General features: G+C 41.9%; 3 protein-coding genes across 4 annotated transcripts in view; 1 reads left to right on the top strand and 2 right to left on the bottom strand.

The window, feature by feature from the left end:
- ltap1 (lipid transport auxiliary protein 1) overlaps positions 1–1,900 on the bottom strand; it is a 5,262-nt gene extending 3,362 nt beyond the window's left edge. The window contains exons 1-2 of one of the 2 annotated variants that reach the window (XM_077599625.1): positions 1,827–1,900; positions 1,580–1,664 (exon numbers count right to left, since the gene is read on the bottom strand). In XM_077599625.1, coding sequence (XP_077455751.1) covers positions 1,580–1,664; positions 1,827–1,828 — 87 coding nt within the window. In that variant the 5' untranslated portion in view covers positions 1,829–1,900. Of the gene's footprint in view, positions 1–1,579 lie in introns of both variants that reach the window. The other variant, XM_077599626.1, reaches the window with a different exon arrangement.
- A 1,871-nt stretch (positions 1,901–3,771) lies between these two features.
- Positions 3,772–11,499, top strand: LOC144073325 (uncharacterized). Its single transcript, XM_077599061.1, has 9 exons — positions 3,772–3,925; positions 4,036–4,154; positions 4,380–4,455; positions 4,850–7,563; positions 7,635–7,830; positions 8,003–8,095; positions 9,108–9,354; positions 10,884–10,994; positions 11,069–11,499. The coding sequence occupies exons 4-9, from the start codon at positions 5,132–5,134 to the stop codon at positions 11,230–11,232; spliced, it is 3,243 nt and encodes a 1,080-aa protein (XP_077455187.1). The 5' UTR covers positions 3,772–3,925; positions 4,036–4,154; positions 4,380–4,455; positions 4,850–5,131; the 3' UTR covers positions 11,233–11,499.
- A 1,266-nt stretch (positions 11,500–12,765) lies between these two features.
- The window catches only part of LOC144072934 (exostosin-like 2), a 3,131-nt gene continuing 896 nt past the window's right edge, over positions 12,766–15,000 (bottom strand). Inside the window, exons 2-5 of the mRNA XM_077598358.1 lie at positions 14,921–15,000; positions 13,903–13,973; positions 13,688–13,785; positions 12,766–13,531 (exon numbers count right to left, since the gene is read on the bottom strand). The exon at positions 14,921–15,000 is cut by the window's right edge and continues 315 nt beyond it. Of these exons, the coding sequence (XP_077454484.1) occupies positions 13,165–13,531; positions 13,688–13,785; positions 13,903–13,973; positions 14,921–15,000 (616 nt within the window). The 3' untranslated portion in view covers positions 12,766–13,164. The remainder of the gene's footprint in view (positions 13,532–13,687; positions 13,786–13,902; positions 13,974–14,920) is intronic.

The following is a 15,000-nucleotide window of genomic DNA, read 5'->3' as shown; positions in this document are numbered from 1 at the left end:
ACACACATGATTTACCCGTTACAGGTCATTCATTTCAATCATTGGCTGCGGTGACGGTGCTAATCCTCCAATCCCTTTTGATTGAGAGAGGCTGTCAAAATGAACTAGAATTCTAGCGCAGTCAAAGGCACGTGGTGTATTCACAGTCATCCCTCCCAATTTAAAGGAATTGGACATCTGTTGTTGAGAATGGCAGGCAATGAATCACATATGAAATTCTAAAAACAACTTTAAGGTTTCATCCAACATGTAAATATGAATGAAAACACCCTGGTGATTCATTCAAAAATAATAATACAACAATAATTTAAACTTGGCATTCATGTGAACATCTCATTTTAGGTCATGTAGGCTGCATTTGTATATAAAATGTTTTGACTGCCGGCTACATGACCCAAACTGTCCTGTCCGCATATGTGCATGATGTGCAAATTATACATACGGGCTCTTTAACAAAAGAAATGGCTGAATGTTAAGACCAGCCGCATGTATACATGTACATCTATATATATTTCAGCAACACGCTTATTTATTTATTAACTTATTTATTACAAATTCATCTATGTCTAAAATGTCATTTTATGTGTCTGTATTCTCACCCTCTTGGTACTGTGACAATGAAATTTCCCGAATCCGGGATGAATAAAGTTACCTAATCTAATCTCATACGGATTATTCATTCATTCTGTACTGTTTATTCTCACAAGGATCGTGAGGAGTGCTGGAGCCTATCCCAGCTAGCTACGGGAACCAGGCAGGAGACACCTTGAATTGGTTGCCAGCCAATCAGAAGGCAGAAGAAGACGAACAACCATTCACACTCATACATTGGAGAAATTTAGAGTGCTCAACCAGCCTTGCATGCATGTTTTTGGGATGTGGGAGGAAACCGTAGTACCCAGTGAAAGCCCACGCAAGCCCGGGGAGAACATGCAAACCCCACACAGCGAGGACCAACCTGGGATCGAACCCTTGATCCCAGAACTGTGAGGCTGACGTGCTAACCACTCACTCACCAGGCCTGTTATACATATTAAACCAAATAATCAGCCCTGAGACCATAAAAGAATGAATCTAAATCAGTCTGCTTGGATGTTTGTGTGTGCATTACTAGAACAAACCTACCAAATTTCACTCTGGTCAATCCAGGAATAAAGAGTATCAATATTATTTTCTGTCACCCCCAAGTAGATCAACAATGTCTAAAAATGATGGAAAATTGAGGCCATAACACTTGACCAGAATTCATTGTCAGAATTTGAAGACCATGATGCATCAGGAGATAAAATACAAAGTAGTGTAAACAAATTACTCCAAGGAACACGTGACCAACACCATGCCAAGTAATAAAGCGTGGTCTTCAACGAGTGCGAATAAGCTTTCACGTTGACAACGCGTCATTGTTTTTCTTGAAAAATAAAAATACATTTTAAAAAATAAAAAAGGAGAAAAACCACATTTTGTTTTGGTCCATCACACTGAGTGACATTAGCATCTGTGCAGACTGTTGGAAAACATTAATGACTCAGCTGTTATTAAGTAAGTGTTCCTCAGTAAAGTTGTCATGATTCCGACTTACCAGACTTCCAAATGCCATCACAAGCACGACGTTAACGCTCGAAAGAGGAGAGTCACTTCGCATTTTATATACGCTTTCACTTCTCCTAAATGGACAAAACAAGTGAAAACAAAAATAGCTGGAAGGGTCTTCTAATAGATCGCCTTTCAGGCATGAAACGCGAAGCTACCCTGCGATTAACTACACGTTAAATGTGCTTTAAAAAAAGTTAAAGATTCAAACTGATATCCTTGCTTGGGAAAGTTACATTTCGTCGTCGTTTGTCAACTTCCGGGTTGGTCACGTGACAGGGGCGTCGTGATGATGACTCCACGATGACCCGGTCATTTGGAAAGTAACTTTGTAACTTCACACGTGGATAAAAGAATCCAATTTTAAAACCATAAAGCAGCATAAATCACACCCATGTCACCGAGTTGTATTTTTAGTATTGCTTAACCCAGTTCCACCTGTCAGCCATTTTCCTCCACAACAATGATGCTTTTCTTCCATTGTGTGTTCGTTCATAACACACCAATGAATGACTTTGAAGCTTCAGTGAATGTGGGCAGCATTTGCATCTGTCCTACTAAGACACTGACCGCTATTCTTGTGTCAGGAACAAGGGTGGGCGACAGTGTTGGACTCCAAAAGACAGGACGATTTGTCTGTGACACCCTACAAACCTTGATGGGCGGATTTCAGGGTCATGGGACATTTTCGGGGTGGTCCGGCGTCCGGCTGCCGTGTGGTTAGTGTGTTGCCCTCACAGTTCTGGGATCGAGGGTTCGATCCCAGGTGAGTCCTCACTGTGTGGAGATTGCATGTTCTCCCGGGCTTGCATGGGTTTTCTCTGGGTTTCTCCAATTTTCCTCCCACATTTTTAGCTGGGATAGACTCCGTTACCCCCTGCAACCCTGGTGAGGATAAGCGGTTCCGAAAATGAATGAACAAATTTCGGCATTGTGATCAATGTTCGTTGAAATTTGACACTCCTCACACTAACAAGTGTGGAATGGTGACATGTTAACAAGTGTTGCAACCCAAGCAAAAGCAACACTATGACGACCAGCCAAACAAAATTCTTATCTCATCTCATTTTTTGAAACACTTTATCCTCACTATTTGATTGAGATTTAATGTCGTGTGTTTTACTGAAGTCGCACAGTGACTTTTCCAGATGCCACAAGAAATTTACATGACACATTTCCAGCTAGAAATGTTTACCGGTTTTCTGGATTGCAGCCACACAGTCCAATGTATAACAACCCCCAAATGGGGTCAAAATGAAGGGTCGTAATTTTTACAATATTGGAGGAGTTCAGAGATATAACAATTCTATTAAATAATTAAAAATAATAATCTATTAATAACATGAAAACTCCACAATTACTAATAACACTTGATATGCTGTTTAGTGGAATACAAAGGTGGCCATATAGGCCAGTTACAAAAGCTACACCAGAAGACGTAGTAATCTCATGATTAAAAAAAAGATTCAAGCCTATATATTTTTCTGAAATAAGACTTTTTAAGGGGTTGTATCTTATTTTGTGAATATTTTTTTTTACTAGAAAAAAAAACATTCTTAATTCTTTGTTATGTATACAATACATATGCCTTACAACAGTTTTTTTTTCCTTTCCAATTGTCCACAACCTGATTTTGATCATTTCCTCTTTAAGTTCACATTACACAATGCATAAGCAGACATACAAGCTTGAGCCAACTTTTGTTTTTGTTTTTTTGCATGTCAACCGAGAGGGGAACTTTTACAGGCATTTGTCCCTCTATTGTGCTTTCTGTTCCCAATTAAAGGACCCATGTCATTATGTATCCAGACACCTGCTCAGCCCTTAAAATTCAACTCAGGTTATCCTGGTTGGGCTGAAATCGAAGAAGTCCTAATTCACGGTGAGATTAGTGCAATCATTTGAGTTGAAGTTTATTTCCCATGATGTCACTCCTATATGGCCATGTGTGGTTTAAAACAGGTGGCTGTTTAAAGTGCTATAGTACATTAAACTTAAGCTAGGAATGTTGCCATCTCAGATGAGGAAAAGGGTGAAAAAACAACAATGGAACGGGGAAGAGAGAGGAGAGAGAGAGAGAGAGAGAGAGAGAGAGAGAGAGAGAGGGAGAGAGCGAGGGAGAGAGAGAGAGAGAGAGAGAGAGAGAGAGAGAGAAAGAGAGAGAGAGGGGGGACAAGAGGATAGACCAGTGTGGCCGGTTTGCGTCACTGTACACATCCTATCGTGCAAATGCTAACAGACACACAGAGAGCGAAAGAGATGACGGTGACGTGCTGATCTCATTACCTTCATTATGAGGCTTTGTCAGACTTACAGTAGTCCAGCCGTGACTAAGGTAAGGCGCATGTGTCAGTTACTTTGAGGAAAAGATCATTTGAATCAGGACCTGTCTGTGTTGTATCCCAATTAACATGTTAACTTGAGGTTTTTCCATTACTGCGACAGGCGCCCTGAGTTTGAATTATTGTGAGCCACGTTGCCCAGGTGACCCCGATGGGAGGCTCGAGATCAGGCAAAACAGGTGTTTGTGTAAGATGATACTCGCCTGCATTAGACAGTTCCAGGTGGGAGACATATCCAAATACTATATACCCCTAATGATAGCTGTCTTTTAAATACACATATGTAATCGTTTCAGAAAGTGTTAGTCCGCACGCTGTCTTTGTTGCTCACAATAAAAGCTAATGCCACTGGTTTCCTCAACCATTGCTATGTTGCGCATGGTGAGCGGTATTAAATAAATATGCACATCACTGTATTTTATCTGATCCTTTTCTCTTGCTGTCAAGGTTTGATAAAGTTGCATAGGAATGATACATGCTGCATACAGACTGACATTGTTGTCCCTCACTGGATTGCAGCAGAGTGAGTTTTTCCAGTTTATTGTATACAGGTTTAGCTGACAGTTTCAGTATGAGTGTGTTGCTAGTGTAAACAGCTGTTAAGAGATGAGTGAGTATATTGTACTTCTTTTCATGAATGGACTCATTGAGTGTTGTTTTTGTTTCTTGGGTGCTTGATTTGAAAGCTGATTTCAGGCCATGATTTAATCGAGCTGTCTACAGTACTTGTTCCTTGTCTCTGTTTCTCTCTCTCTCTGCACACACGGTCTGTTCTATGCTTAGATGTGTTTTATAGCCTCAACCAATCTGTGATTTGAGTTTGACCACTGTAAGAAGCCACAGCCACCACATATCACAACATTCCAGTTCCATTTGCTCTGAAAATGGAGATTCATTCTTTATTCTATGCTTGACAGGCATTTGGAACCATTGGAACCCTCCTGGAAAACTGGACAGAAAGACATCAAAATGACTACAACCACAGAGCCAACCATTACTAGCGTTTATACAAAGGGAACAATCTCATTTACAGCAGTTTGCATAAATATAATATCAGTCGATGAAACACAATGAACTGATGCTGTTTCCCGCCACACCGTACGTTGGAATCATTTGAGAAAATCCAGTCTGGTCATCATCTCTCTTTTTAGGGATTTGACTTTTGAAAGGTGGTCATTAACTTTGTTTATACACTGACAATGGATGTGTCCTTAATCCACACTCCAGTGACTGAAGATACCAATCAGAGGACTTTGGAGCACTTTGCTGCCAAATCTACCAACTATCCTACCAGCAACCTCACTCGCAGGCCAGGTGTCCGGAGAGATCAAGCTTTGTCCCAAGAGGTGGTGGCCACAGCTGAGAAAATCCAAGATGAAGAGAAACAAGCTCCATACACTTCAATTCGATTCAATGGATCAAGCAAGCGGGCCAGGTCGATCGATGGCAAAGATCTTCAGGGAGGATCCGCGTATGAATATCAAACGTGGGCAGCGAGTGTCAAAAATTGGAATGAAAACAAAGAAATATCAGGAAGCGCAATAAATTCCAGTCTGACTCACAATGACAGAATAGACAAGAAAACCACAGAACTTGGCATCAACAGAATGCGTAACTACAGCCCTGCATCTGTGAGTTTGACTGGGACAGAATGGAGGCGCAGTTTGCCAACTAGAAGCAGGAGCGTCGACTGGAGGTCAGGAGCAAGCAGTCCCGATCGTGATTCAAGGCGATCCAACGTAGCTGCAATATTACCTGAGGAAAACAAAAGTAGAGTAAGGGATACCGAAGGCTTGAGAGAAAGGTCCCTATCTTCATTCAGGAAGTACAGCTCACTAGGTATTTCCCCGTGCAGCATCAGTCCCAGAAATTCTTTGGGCCAGAGTTTGGAAACGGTCTATGGGAGTAACTCGTGCCCTCTAAGGCTGAAGTCGGACCCACAGCCCATCGGCGACTCCAGGGAGACTTCTTCTTTTGGAACGAAAAGAGGTCAGAGTATATTGGAACGTATCGAGAAGCTCTATGGCCCATCCAAACCTGAGGACTTCAGTAGATTTAGGGATTTCTCATCTCTAGACAGACGATACTTGCGGGGAAAGGGTGATACAACAGTTCACCGTCGTTCAAGCTTTTACGTTTTGCCAAGCTCATGTGGAGGGGACACAAGAGGAACCGACCCCAGGCGTGGCTCTGTTGGTGATGGAAGCTACCAAAGTACAGTTTGCAGAAATGGATCACTTGTAGACACCAAGACAGAAAGCTCCAATACTTCACACTGTTCTAGAACAAGGGCCAAATTGCCAGAAGGAGAATGGGATGAATGGATTTATGGGGGGTATTCCAACCAAGGTGTAGTCAGAGGGGGCATAAGGGCCATTGAGACAATGTCTCTGGACCGTGCAAGGAGCAGGAACACTAGGGCTAATCAGGTGAGGTCAGCCAGGCTTGCCCACCCTAACACTTTATCAGGGAAGACTTCTTTGTTTGAATTACCTGAGGCTACCAGGAAACCTGGGACCCAGGGGGAAAGAACAATGTCGAAAAAGGGAAAGGTGACGGAAGACATGGAATTGAAGCTTTATGAAGAAGTGTTTGAGCCAAACCTGAACAACGGAGTGATTTCTGCAGGGTGGAAAACACACTCAGAGACTCACTCCCCTTTAATCAGTGTAAGGAACAAAATCAATCAGTTTGAGGCCCTGACGCAGAAATCCCAGGGTTTTGGTGAGAACATGATGCCACGGCGGGCCTTTTCCGTGCCCACCAGACTCAATACAGCCCATGATTGCTTAAAGGATGAGTTGGAAAAAGCAGGTAGAATTACAGGCGAAAAGTGTTTGGGTCTTAGAGAGTTCAAGGAGACAGGTAGAAACGCGCATGAGAAAGCGTCTCAGTCACAAAGGTCTTTTTCGGCGGATGAGATTGGACAAAGGTTCAGAGGAGCTGACTTGGCAAGGAGGGAAGGGGCAAACATGGATGGCGTTTACAAATGCACAGAGGACTTTAGCTATTCCAAGTTTAAGAGTGCAGTCGAATCACCCCTCAAATATAAAGCTCTACTTCATGAGAACTTGTATATAGATGAACCAGACTCTTTTGAAATCTCAAGTGATCAGAACCAAAAAAACAACAATTCTGAGTCACCTACATCGCTTTGCTCAAGTGACTCTGAGGCATACCCATATGCTGAGCTGTCTGGTGTAAAGAAAGCCAAACCTTCCGTGATTATATTACCAGTTAGCGATGATGACAAGACTCCAACAAACACTCCAAGCCAATCACCCCTTAGTTCCCCGATGTCACCGCCGGACAGTTCTTCTCCCCTCGCACCGACTGAAAAAACACAAACAGCCATAGCTCCCAAGCCAGACCTTTCAACTCTCACCACCATTCCTCACAGCAAGCTCTTTCCAGATATAATTGACGGTGAGTCAAAAGGCAAGAAACATACATTGGACCTAGATGCTTGGGTAGCTGGCTTTAAGGCCTGGAAGCCAGATGATGCTCTCGAGGATGATGATGACGACAGTACACAGAAGGATGACGATTCATACGATTCAGACTCTGCAGAGTCCTCAGTGACTGTCACCAGCAATATGAGTCTGTCAGATCGTAGGAGTTTCTCTCTCAGGTAAGCACAGTCAAAATAAGAATGTGATCAATTGTCATTGTTTCCTTCCTTAAGTACCATTTCCCCCGCAGCCTGGCAGAATTATGTTACTTCACTGGAGCTGAGTCCGAGTCAGAGAATGACAGCGACGAGAGCCCAATGACGGGGAGGAGGTCGGCTTCACTGAGCTCCGAAGTGTCCGCACTGTCATACGTTTCTGTGTTGCCCAGTGAAGAGCTTGACAAGCTGCTAGAAGATGTCAGGAGTCTGGGGGATAGCAATCTTCAGGTATGCATGCTTAGAATAGAAACATTTAAATTCAAGTACAAAGTCTCTCACTACAGCTCCAAAGCACAGAGTTTAGGAATCCCTGAAGATATTTTTATCAATCAAGATTACTTAACTGATCTCAAGCCTTCATGAAATCAAGATGGCTTACCTATTTTTTATATAAATGCAGGAAGATGTTCATGTAGTTGTCCTTCACAAGGAGATGGCTGCTGGCCTAGGCTTCAGTATAGCAGGAGGTGTCGACCAGAACAAACCAGTCGTTGTGAGTAAAATAATGTTTTACCATTTCTTCCCAGGTGTTTTTTGACCTTCTTGTGGGGAGTTTGCATGTTCTCCGCAGGCTTGCGTGGGTTTTCTTCGCGACACTTTGATTTCCTCCCACGTTACAAAAACATGCATGCTAGGCTGGTTAAAAACAATAAATTGTCCCTAGGTATGAGTAGGGTGTGGATGGTTGTCTGTCTCCTTGTTACCTGTGATTGAGGGTGTCCATAGTTTGGCCGGGATAGGCCCCAGCACCCCCAGCGACCCTTGTGAGGATAAGTAGTACAGAAAATGACTGAATAAGCCTTTCAGGGGCAGTGGACACTAGCACTCATTCACTGCTAGCTCAGGTCACAGAGTATGTGTTGTGGTAGTTAGCAAAAGAGGGAAACATGATAAAAAGCCTACTGACAGCAATAGACGTCCAATCAATTTTGGCCCCTACAAGGGGATGGAAGTGATTATTATATTCATCTTGTAATTGCTTCCAGCCCCTCCACATTAAATTACATTGGATACTTACTACTGTCAATGGCAGCCATAAAGTTAATCTATGTCTCAAGAGACTTCATTCATTTCCTGTTTCCCTTATCTTTACAAGAGTAGTGTGGGTGCTGGAGCCTATCCCAGCCCACTTTAGGCAGTAAGCAGGGGTCACAAGCAATTGGTTGCCAGCCAATTGCAGGGCACATAAAAAACAACCATTCATGCTCAACTCATAGCTATGGGCAATTTGAGTGCTCAACCTGCGTAACATGCATGATTTTAGGATGAGGGAGTAAACCAGAGTACCCAGAGAAAACCCACGCAAGCACAGGGAGAACATACCCTTGATCTAAGAACTGTGAGGTAGATGTGCCACTTGCCAACAGACCCCACAAGACTTATTAAACAAAATAAACAAAAAATATTTCCAAGAGCAAAATACACTCGGACCACACAAAAGAAAAAAAACATTCAGACCTGTTTTCTAGTGATTGCTTGAATGTATTTTCTAATGTTCTTTTCAGGTTCACAAGGTGTTTCCCACTGGTGTGGCAGCGCAAGAAGGCTCCATCAGAGAAGGAAACCAGGTCCTATCCATTAACGGCACTGCCCTTGGGGGTCACACTCACTGGGAGGCTCTGAGGGTCCTGAGGCGGGCCAAGACTCGAGAGATGGGAGTGGTGGTGTTGAGGAGAGGTGACATTACGAACATCTGTGATGGGAAAGAGAGCAAGACCAAGGAATCAACTCCATGTCGGACTACAGAGACTGGTTCTACTCATTAACACAGTTACAGTGGTTGTATATATATATATATATATATATATATATATATATATATATATATATATATATATATATATATATATATATATATATATATATATATATATATATATACATATGTATATACATATAAATATATATACACATATATATACATATATACATATAAATAAATATATATATACACATATATATACATATTAATATATATATATATATAAGTCTTTACACCCTTGTGATTTATAATCTTCATGTACTAATTAAAAAACCAAAATTTCAAAGTATAAGGTTAAAGTAAACAACTGATTTGGTTTACAAAAAAAGGTGTTCACCCTCTTAAGATGTCTATCTTTATAATTAACCAGTTACGTTGAAACTCATGTTAAGAAACTTTCATTTGCTTGCTAATAATCGCTCACACACAGACATTTCCAGTCTGTCCAATAACTGACCAAAAAAACGAAACAAAAAAAAAACAGCTAGCTTGCTGGTTCCAGGACGCAAAACACTTCTGCAACTGAATACATTTAGCATGTTTTAGAATGCTTCTTTTGGCACTTTTCCTGTTCACATATTTATGAAAGATATTGAAAGTTTTTTATTTTTATTAAACATTGGTTATGTACACCCCAAGCAGAGATGGTATCTCATCTCATCTCATTTTCTGAACCGCTTTATCCTCACTAGTGTCACGGGGGATGCTGGAGCCTATCCCAGCTGACTTCGGGCCAGAGGCGGGGAGGGGACACCCTGAATTGGTGGCCGGCCAATCGCAGGACACAAGGAGACGGACAACCATGCACACTCACCCATACCTAGGGACAATTTAGAGTGTCCAATCAGCCTACCACGCATATCTTTGGAATGTGGGAGGAAACCGGAGTACCCGAGAAAAACCCACGAGGGCCCAGGGAGAAAATGCAAACTCCACACAGGTGGACCGACCTGGATTTGAACCCAGGTCCCCCACTGTGAGGTCGACGCGCTAACCACTCAGCTGCCGGGCCGGCCGAGGTGGTATGACACAATACAAAATTCAAAATGATTAAGAAGATGAAAAAAATACAGATTAGCATATCTGACAGCAACATTAGGAAACTGAGAATTTCTACTACTACTGCTGGGTACTGCGTGAAATCAAATCTCCATTGTCTAGTTAAAACATTCAATCTCAGATACATTTTGTATAGTAAGATTTGAACTTTTACGAACACGTGTTGGAAAATGTTTTATGGTCCAGTTGAAGTAAGGTTAATTTTTTTGGCAAAGATTCCAAATCGCATGTTTGGCACTAACACAACACTTAGTGTGGCTGAAACATTATAATTTGAGGATTCTTTCTTCACCTGAAACTTGTCAATTACACTCTAGGTTCCTTTAATGATTTATATCGGCCTGATTTTTAGAATGACAAGGAATCAACAAACAAGAGTGTATAGACTTTATATGAAATGTATGTCTTGTGATTTCAAGTGAGAAAGATTGTTGTTTATTCAGTTGTTTCCTTTCGTCAGGTCAATGTATACGTGTGCATCTGGAGAAGAAAAGCCGAGATCTGGGCTTCAGCCTGGAAGGTGGAGTCGGTCTGGGAGACAAACCACTCACCGTACAGAAAATATTCCAAGGTATGCAGACTAAAGCCTTTGATTTACAAATTCTTTATTAAAGTGATTTTTCCTCTGCACATTCTCCTGCGCAGGGGGTCCAGTGGACAAGATTAGTCCCGGTGATCAGGTGATGCAAATTGAAGGCATGAGCATGGTAGGGATGAGGCGTCTGGAGGCCTGGAGTTTGATCCGAAGACTTCCCTCCGGTCCAGTAGATGTGGTAATACGACGGCCCCGTAAAACCTCTGAACCATGAGACTTCCAGACTTCCAAATTTGATATGGATTCTTGTGGAATACCACCACTTAGAGCTCAACTAACACAACAGTTATCCTCAGGTTTTCTAGCAATACCTAAAATCAGACCATTGTTTGAAATTTGCCGAATTTTGTTGTTTAACACATGCTTCTACCTCAAGGCCACATGGCACGTGTATATGACCGACTGTGTAACATGCTGAGAACAAATGCTAACAGCATGTTCAGTTTGTATTGCCTTTTAATAAAGCCTGAATCACATGGAATCTTGTATTTCTATATTCTGCAGATGGCAGCAGAGTACCATATTTTTTTAGCAGCAGTAGTAGTAGTAGTAGTGGTGGTAGTAGTAGCAGCAGTAGTAGTATTAGTAGTAGCAGCAGTTGTAGTAGTAGTAGTGGTAGTAGTAGCAGTAGTAGTAGTGGTAGTAGTAGCAGCAGCAGTACTAATAGTGGTAGTGGTAGTAGTAGCACCAGCAGTGCTAGTAGTGGTAGTGGTAGTAGTAGCAGCAGCAGTACTAGTAGTGGTAGTGGTAGTAGTAGCAGCAGCAGTACTAGTAGTAGTAGTAGTAGTAGTAGTAGTAGTAGTAGTAGTAGTAGTAGTAGTAGTAGTAGTACCAGCAGTAGTAGTAGTAGTATTAGTAGTAGTACCAGCAGTAGTAGTAGTAGTAGTAGCAGGAGTAGTAGTAGCAGGAGTAGTAGTAGTAGTAGTAGAGGGTAGGCATTATATATCCACTAGATGGAGCTGTAGTAGTAGTGGCTTATTCTATAGGTTCACTATAAGCTCCTTCACGGCAACATTTTGTACAAAAACATTCCAACACGTCAACAAGTGCTGGCTATAGAGGTGACTGTGTAGTTCCCTTTAAAAAGAGTGCATTCAGCCAAAGCACCCTCTCTGTACATGCCTCACATTCCTGGAACTCAATACCAATTACCATTTGTGAACTCCCGTCTCTAAACCTCTTCACCAATCATCTTTTAGCCTGGTTGTTAGATGAACAAAGTTGTCTAAAACTGTGCAACGTGTGTTTGTGTGTGTGTGAGTATGTCTTCATCATTTACCATCAACCTGCACAAAGGCCTAAAGATGGAAATTAGCCCTCGGCTACAGTCCTACATATTTACATATATATGTTCATTAACATGTGCTGTCCCTTATTAAATAAATTACACTTAAACTCGAATGGGAAAAGCTTTGCCGGTCCAGGGTGATAATAGGGATGGGGACCGTTGCATTAAACCTTACATTTGTGCATCCGCATATTCCTTGTCTTCCTGAATTCCTGCTTCCTACATACAATTGTAATCAGTTGAATGCAGTCAGGTTCTGCTTTTTTCAGACCAGCTTTCCGTGCTGTCAGTTGGTAGAAAATCCTGGACCCACTTGGCCCTTTTTGGAACCGGTTTGACACCTGCGGAATAATGATTGTGGCTCGGTAGCTCCAATCTATCAAATTCGGTAAAGTCCTGTTACAGAGCTGTGGGGGATTTGAAGATAAATGGAGACAACAAAGAAACAGACTCTCAGGGTGGTGCGTTCAGGCACATCAGCAGAGGCTTTATTGCAAGAAGCACACACGATTCAACATCTGACTCCAGTCTAAATATTTCCAGCAGGCAAAAGTGGCCGTCAATTTGAATATTAGTGGGCATGTATCAGTTTAGATGGTACTTCCAAATATGGAGTTGTTTTCCAGGGCTAGTTAGACTCGGCATTTAAAGTGTCTTATCGCTTAGGTTGTTGAGAATAATGGAAGGATCCTTCTCATGGTACCAGGGCTCCAAGGCCAGAGGTGGAATAGCCTCCTTATCTCAAGCCCGAGACAACCAGAGCTAACAAGAAAGAATGAGTCTTAGGATATAATGTTGAGATTGAGAATTGACAAAACTTGGAATGTTGAATGTGGTCAAGTGGAAGCGTTTCTACAGTCAAAACTTTTTTGGAGTCTTTATAATGATGTTGGAAAATTGCAAGGGCATGACACCATAAATTTGAGCAAACCGGTTGAGGCAGGCAGACCTCTGCTTGTAATGGTCAGGGCGATAATGCAAACCCTTGAAACCGCAGCTGGCTTGCAAATTCAGGGTGACCATGTGCAACGGCTTGACATAAATGCCCGAGGATCTTGTGTCGTTCCAGACTTTGCGCAGGTGCCGCGACACCACAAAATTCATAGCGATATCGTCGCAGTTTTTGTGGTCATCCACCAAACTGAGAATCTCTTTTGGTTGTTCCTGGTACAGTTTCAGGTAGCGTTGGTGGAAGAACGAAGCACCAATCAACACCATGGAATACCTAAATAGAGCAAGGGTTAATCAACCTTTTTGATGGCTTGTTTACATTGTACATTTTTTGGAGTTCAAATGCTGTAAAAAAAAAAAGGCCATGGATGATATCCCTGCATTAAAAATTGGAATTTGATTTGCAAACAAAACAGTTTCATCATCTTACTTGTCTTGTGGATTTGGGCCTTGGTAGTATATGTACACACCCGGAGTAGTCTCAACGTGTTTCCGGGGTACAAAGCCAACAATTTGGTCTGGAAATTCCTATAGAAAAAAACCCACAATTAAATGCAAAATGACAATCCTGATCCATCATTTTCATATAGTAAGCTAAAGTCCACAGACATGTTTCGTCGGATGTAGTTAAACACATTTGTTTACCTGCCAAACGGTGAAAGCAAAACTAATATCAACAACGCTGAGAAGAATGTCATCATCCAACATCAACACAGCTAAAAAATAAAAAAAGGGAGAAAAGATTTCTAGTTAGCATTATTATTACTAACGTTTTTTTTTTCACATGGCACATTTATTGGAATTTAGGCCACCCTTAAACCGTGTGCGGTCGATTGGTCGCCGGTCTTTTGGTCGCCGGTCTTTTGGTCGCGGTCTTTTGGTCGCCCCGACCGCGACAACGGGCGACCAAAAGACCAGCGACCAAAAGAGTGACGACCAAAAGACCGACGACAAAACAAGGTAAAACAACACGGTCTACGCATCAATAAAAGCCAACAATGGCCCTGAGCAGTTTCACTGAGCCGACGTGTGAGTGTATAAGAGTTTATACGTGCATGAGTTGTCCCCTTAGGAAGGTACGTCAGTCAGGGTCTTAAGTTCGCCAACAAAAAACAATAAAAGTCCGGGAAATTTGGAGCTTTTCTTTAGCCTAATAATTACTAGGGCATTAAGTATGACTAAATAGTAATTAGCAGTTTGTATTTAGGGAATTTGAGCAACGATTTAAATGGTAATTATCAATAACCTTCCGGGCGACCAAAAGACCGGTGACCAAAAGATCGGCGACCAAAAGACCGGCGACCAATCGACCGTGTACCCCCTTAAACACCCTGAAGAATCAACACCAATGACCACAACATACTAACCATTACCACCATTCCTCAGATTTTGTTGTTTGGAGTCACGCTAAATAAAACAGCACCAATGGTGTTGATTGCATACGTACGGATTACAAAAGATTCTTTAGGAGTAGTAGTTAGTTCCTCAAACATTGTGTAATGTGAATCTTTTGGGTGGGAACAACACCACTACCGTTGACTATTGTCACTACTGAGCTAAAAGTGGAGATTAGTTGACGTGAGATGTTTATTTTCTCAAGTTTTCCCCTTATGACATTGGTGGACTATAACAATATGTCAGTAACATCAAAATGCAAGCTCACCTTCAGTGTTAATTTCAGGAAAGGGCTGCAGTCGGTTTTGGACACTGTTGATTTTTTGGTCTAAAAAGCTAATTCGAGTA

This window comes from Stigmatopora argus, chromosome 4 (genome assembly GCF_051989625.1).
Source record: "Stigmatopora argus isolate UIUO_Sarg chromosome 4, RoL_Sarg_1.0, whole genome shotgun sequence".
In the NCBI taxonomy this organism is placed as follows: Eukaryota; Metazoa; Chordata; class Actinopteri; order Syngnathiformes; family Syngnathidae; genus Stigmatopora; species Stigmatopora argus.
Note: the sequence above shows the minus strand (reverse complement) of the source record. Positions and strands in the feature narration are given on the sequence as shown.

Excerpts from the sequence above, each read along its gene's own strand:
- LOC144073325 (XM_077599061.1), top strand. The coding sequence starts at position 5,132 with ATGGATGTGTCCTTAATCCACACTCCAGTGACTGAAGATACCAATCAG. Across the intron at positions 7,564-7,634 it reads CGTAGGAGTTTCTCTCTCAG|CCTGGCAGAATTATGTTACT; the intron begins GTAAGCACAGTC and ends TTTCCCCCGCAG. Across the intron at positions 8,096-9,107 it reads ACCAGAACAAACCAGTCGTT|GTTCACAAGGTGTTTCCCAC; the intron begins GTGAGTAAAATA and ends TGTTCTTTTCAG.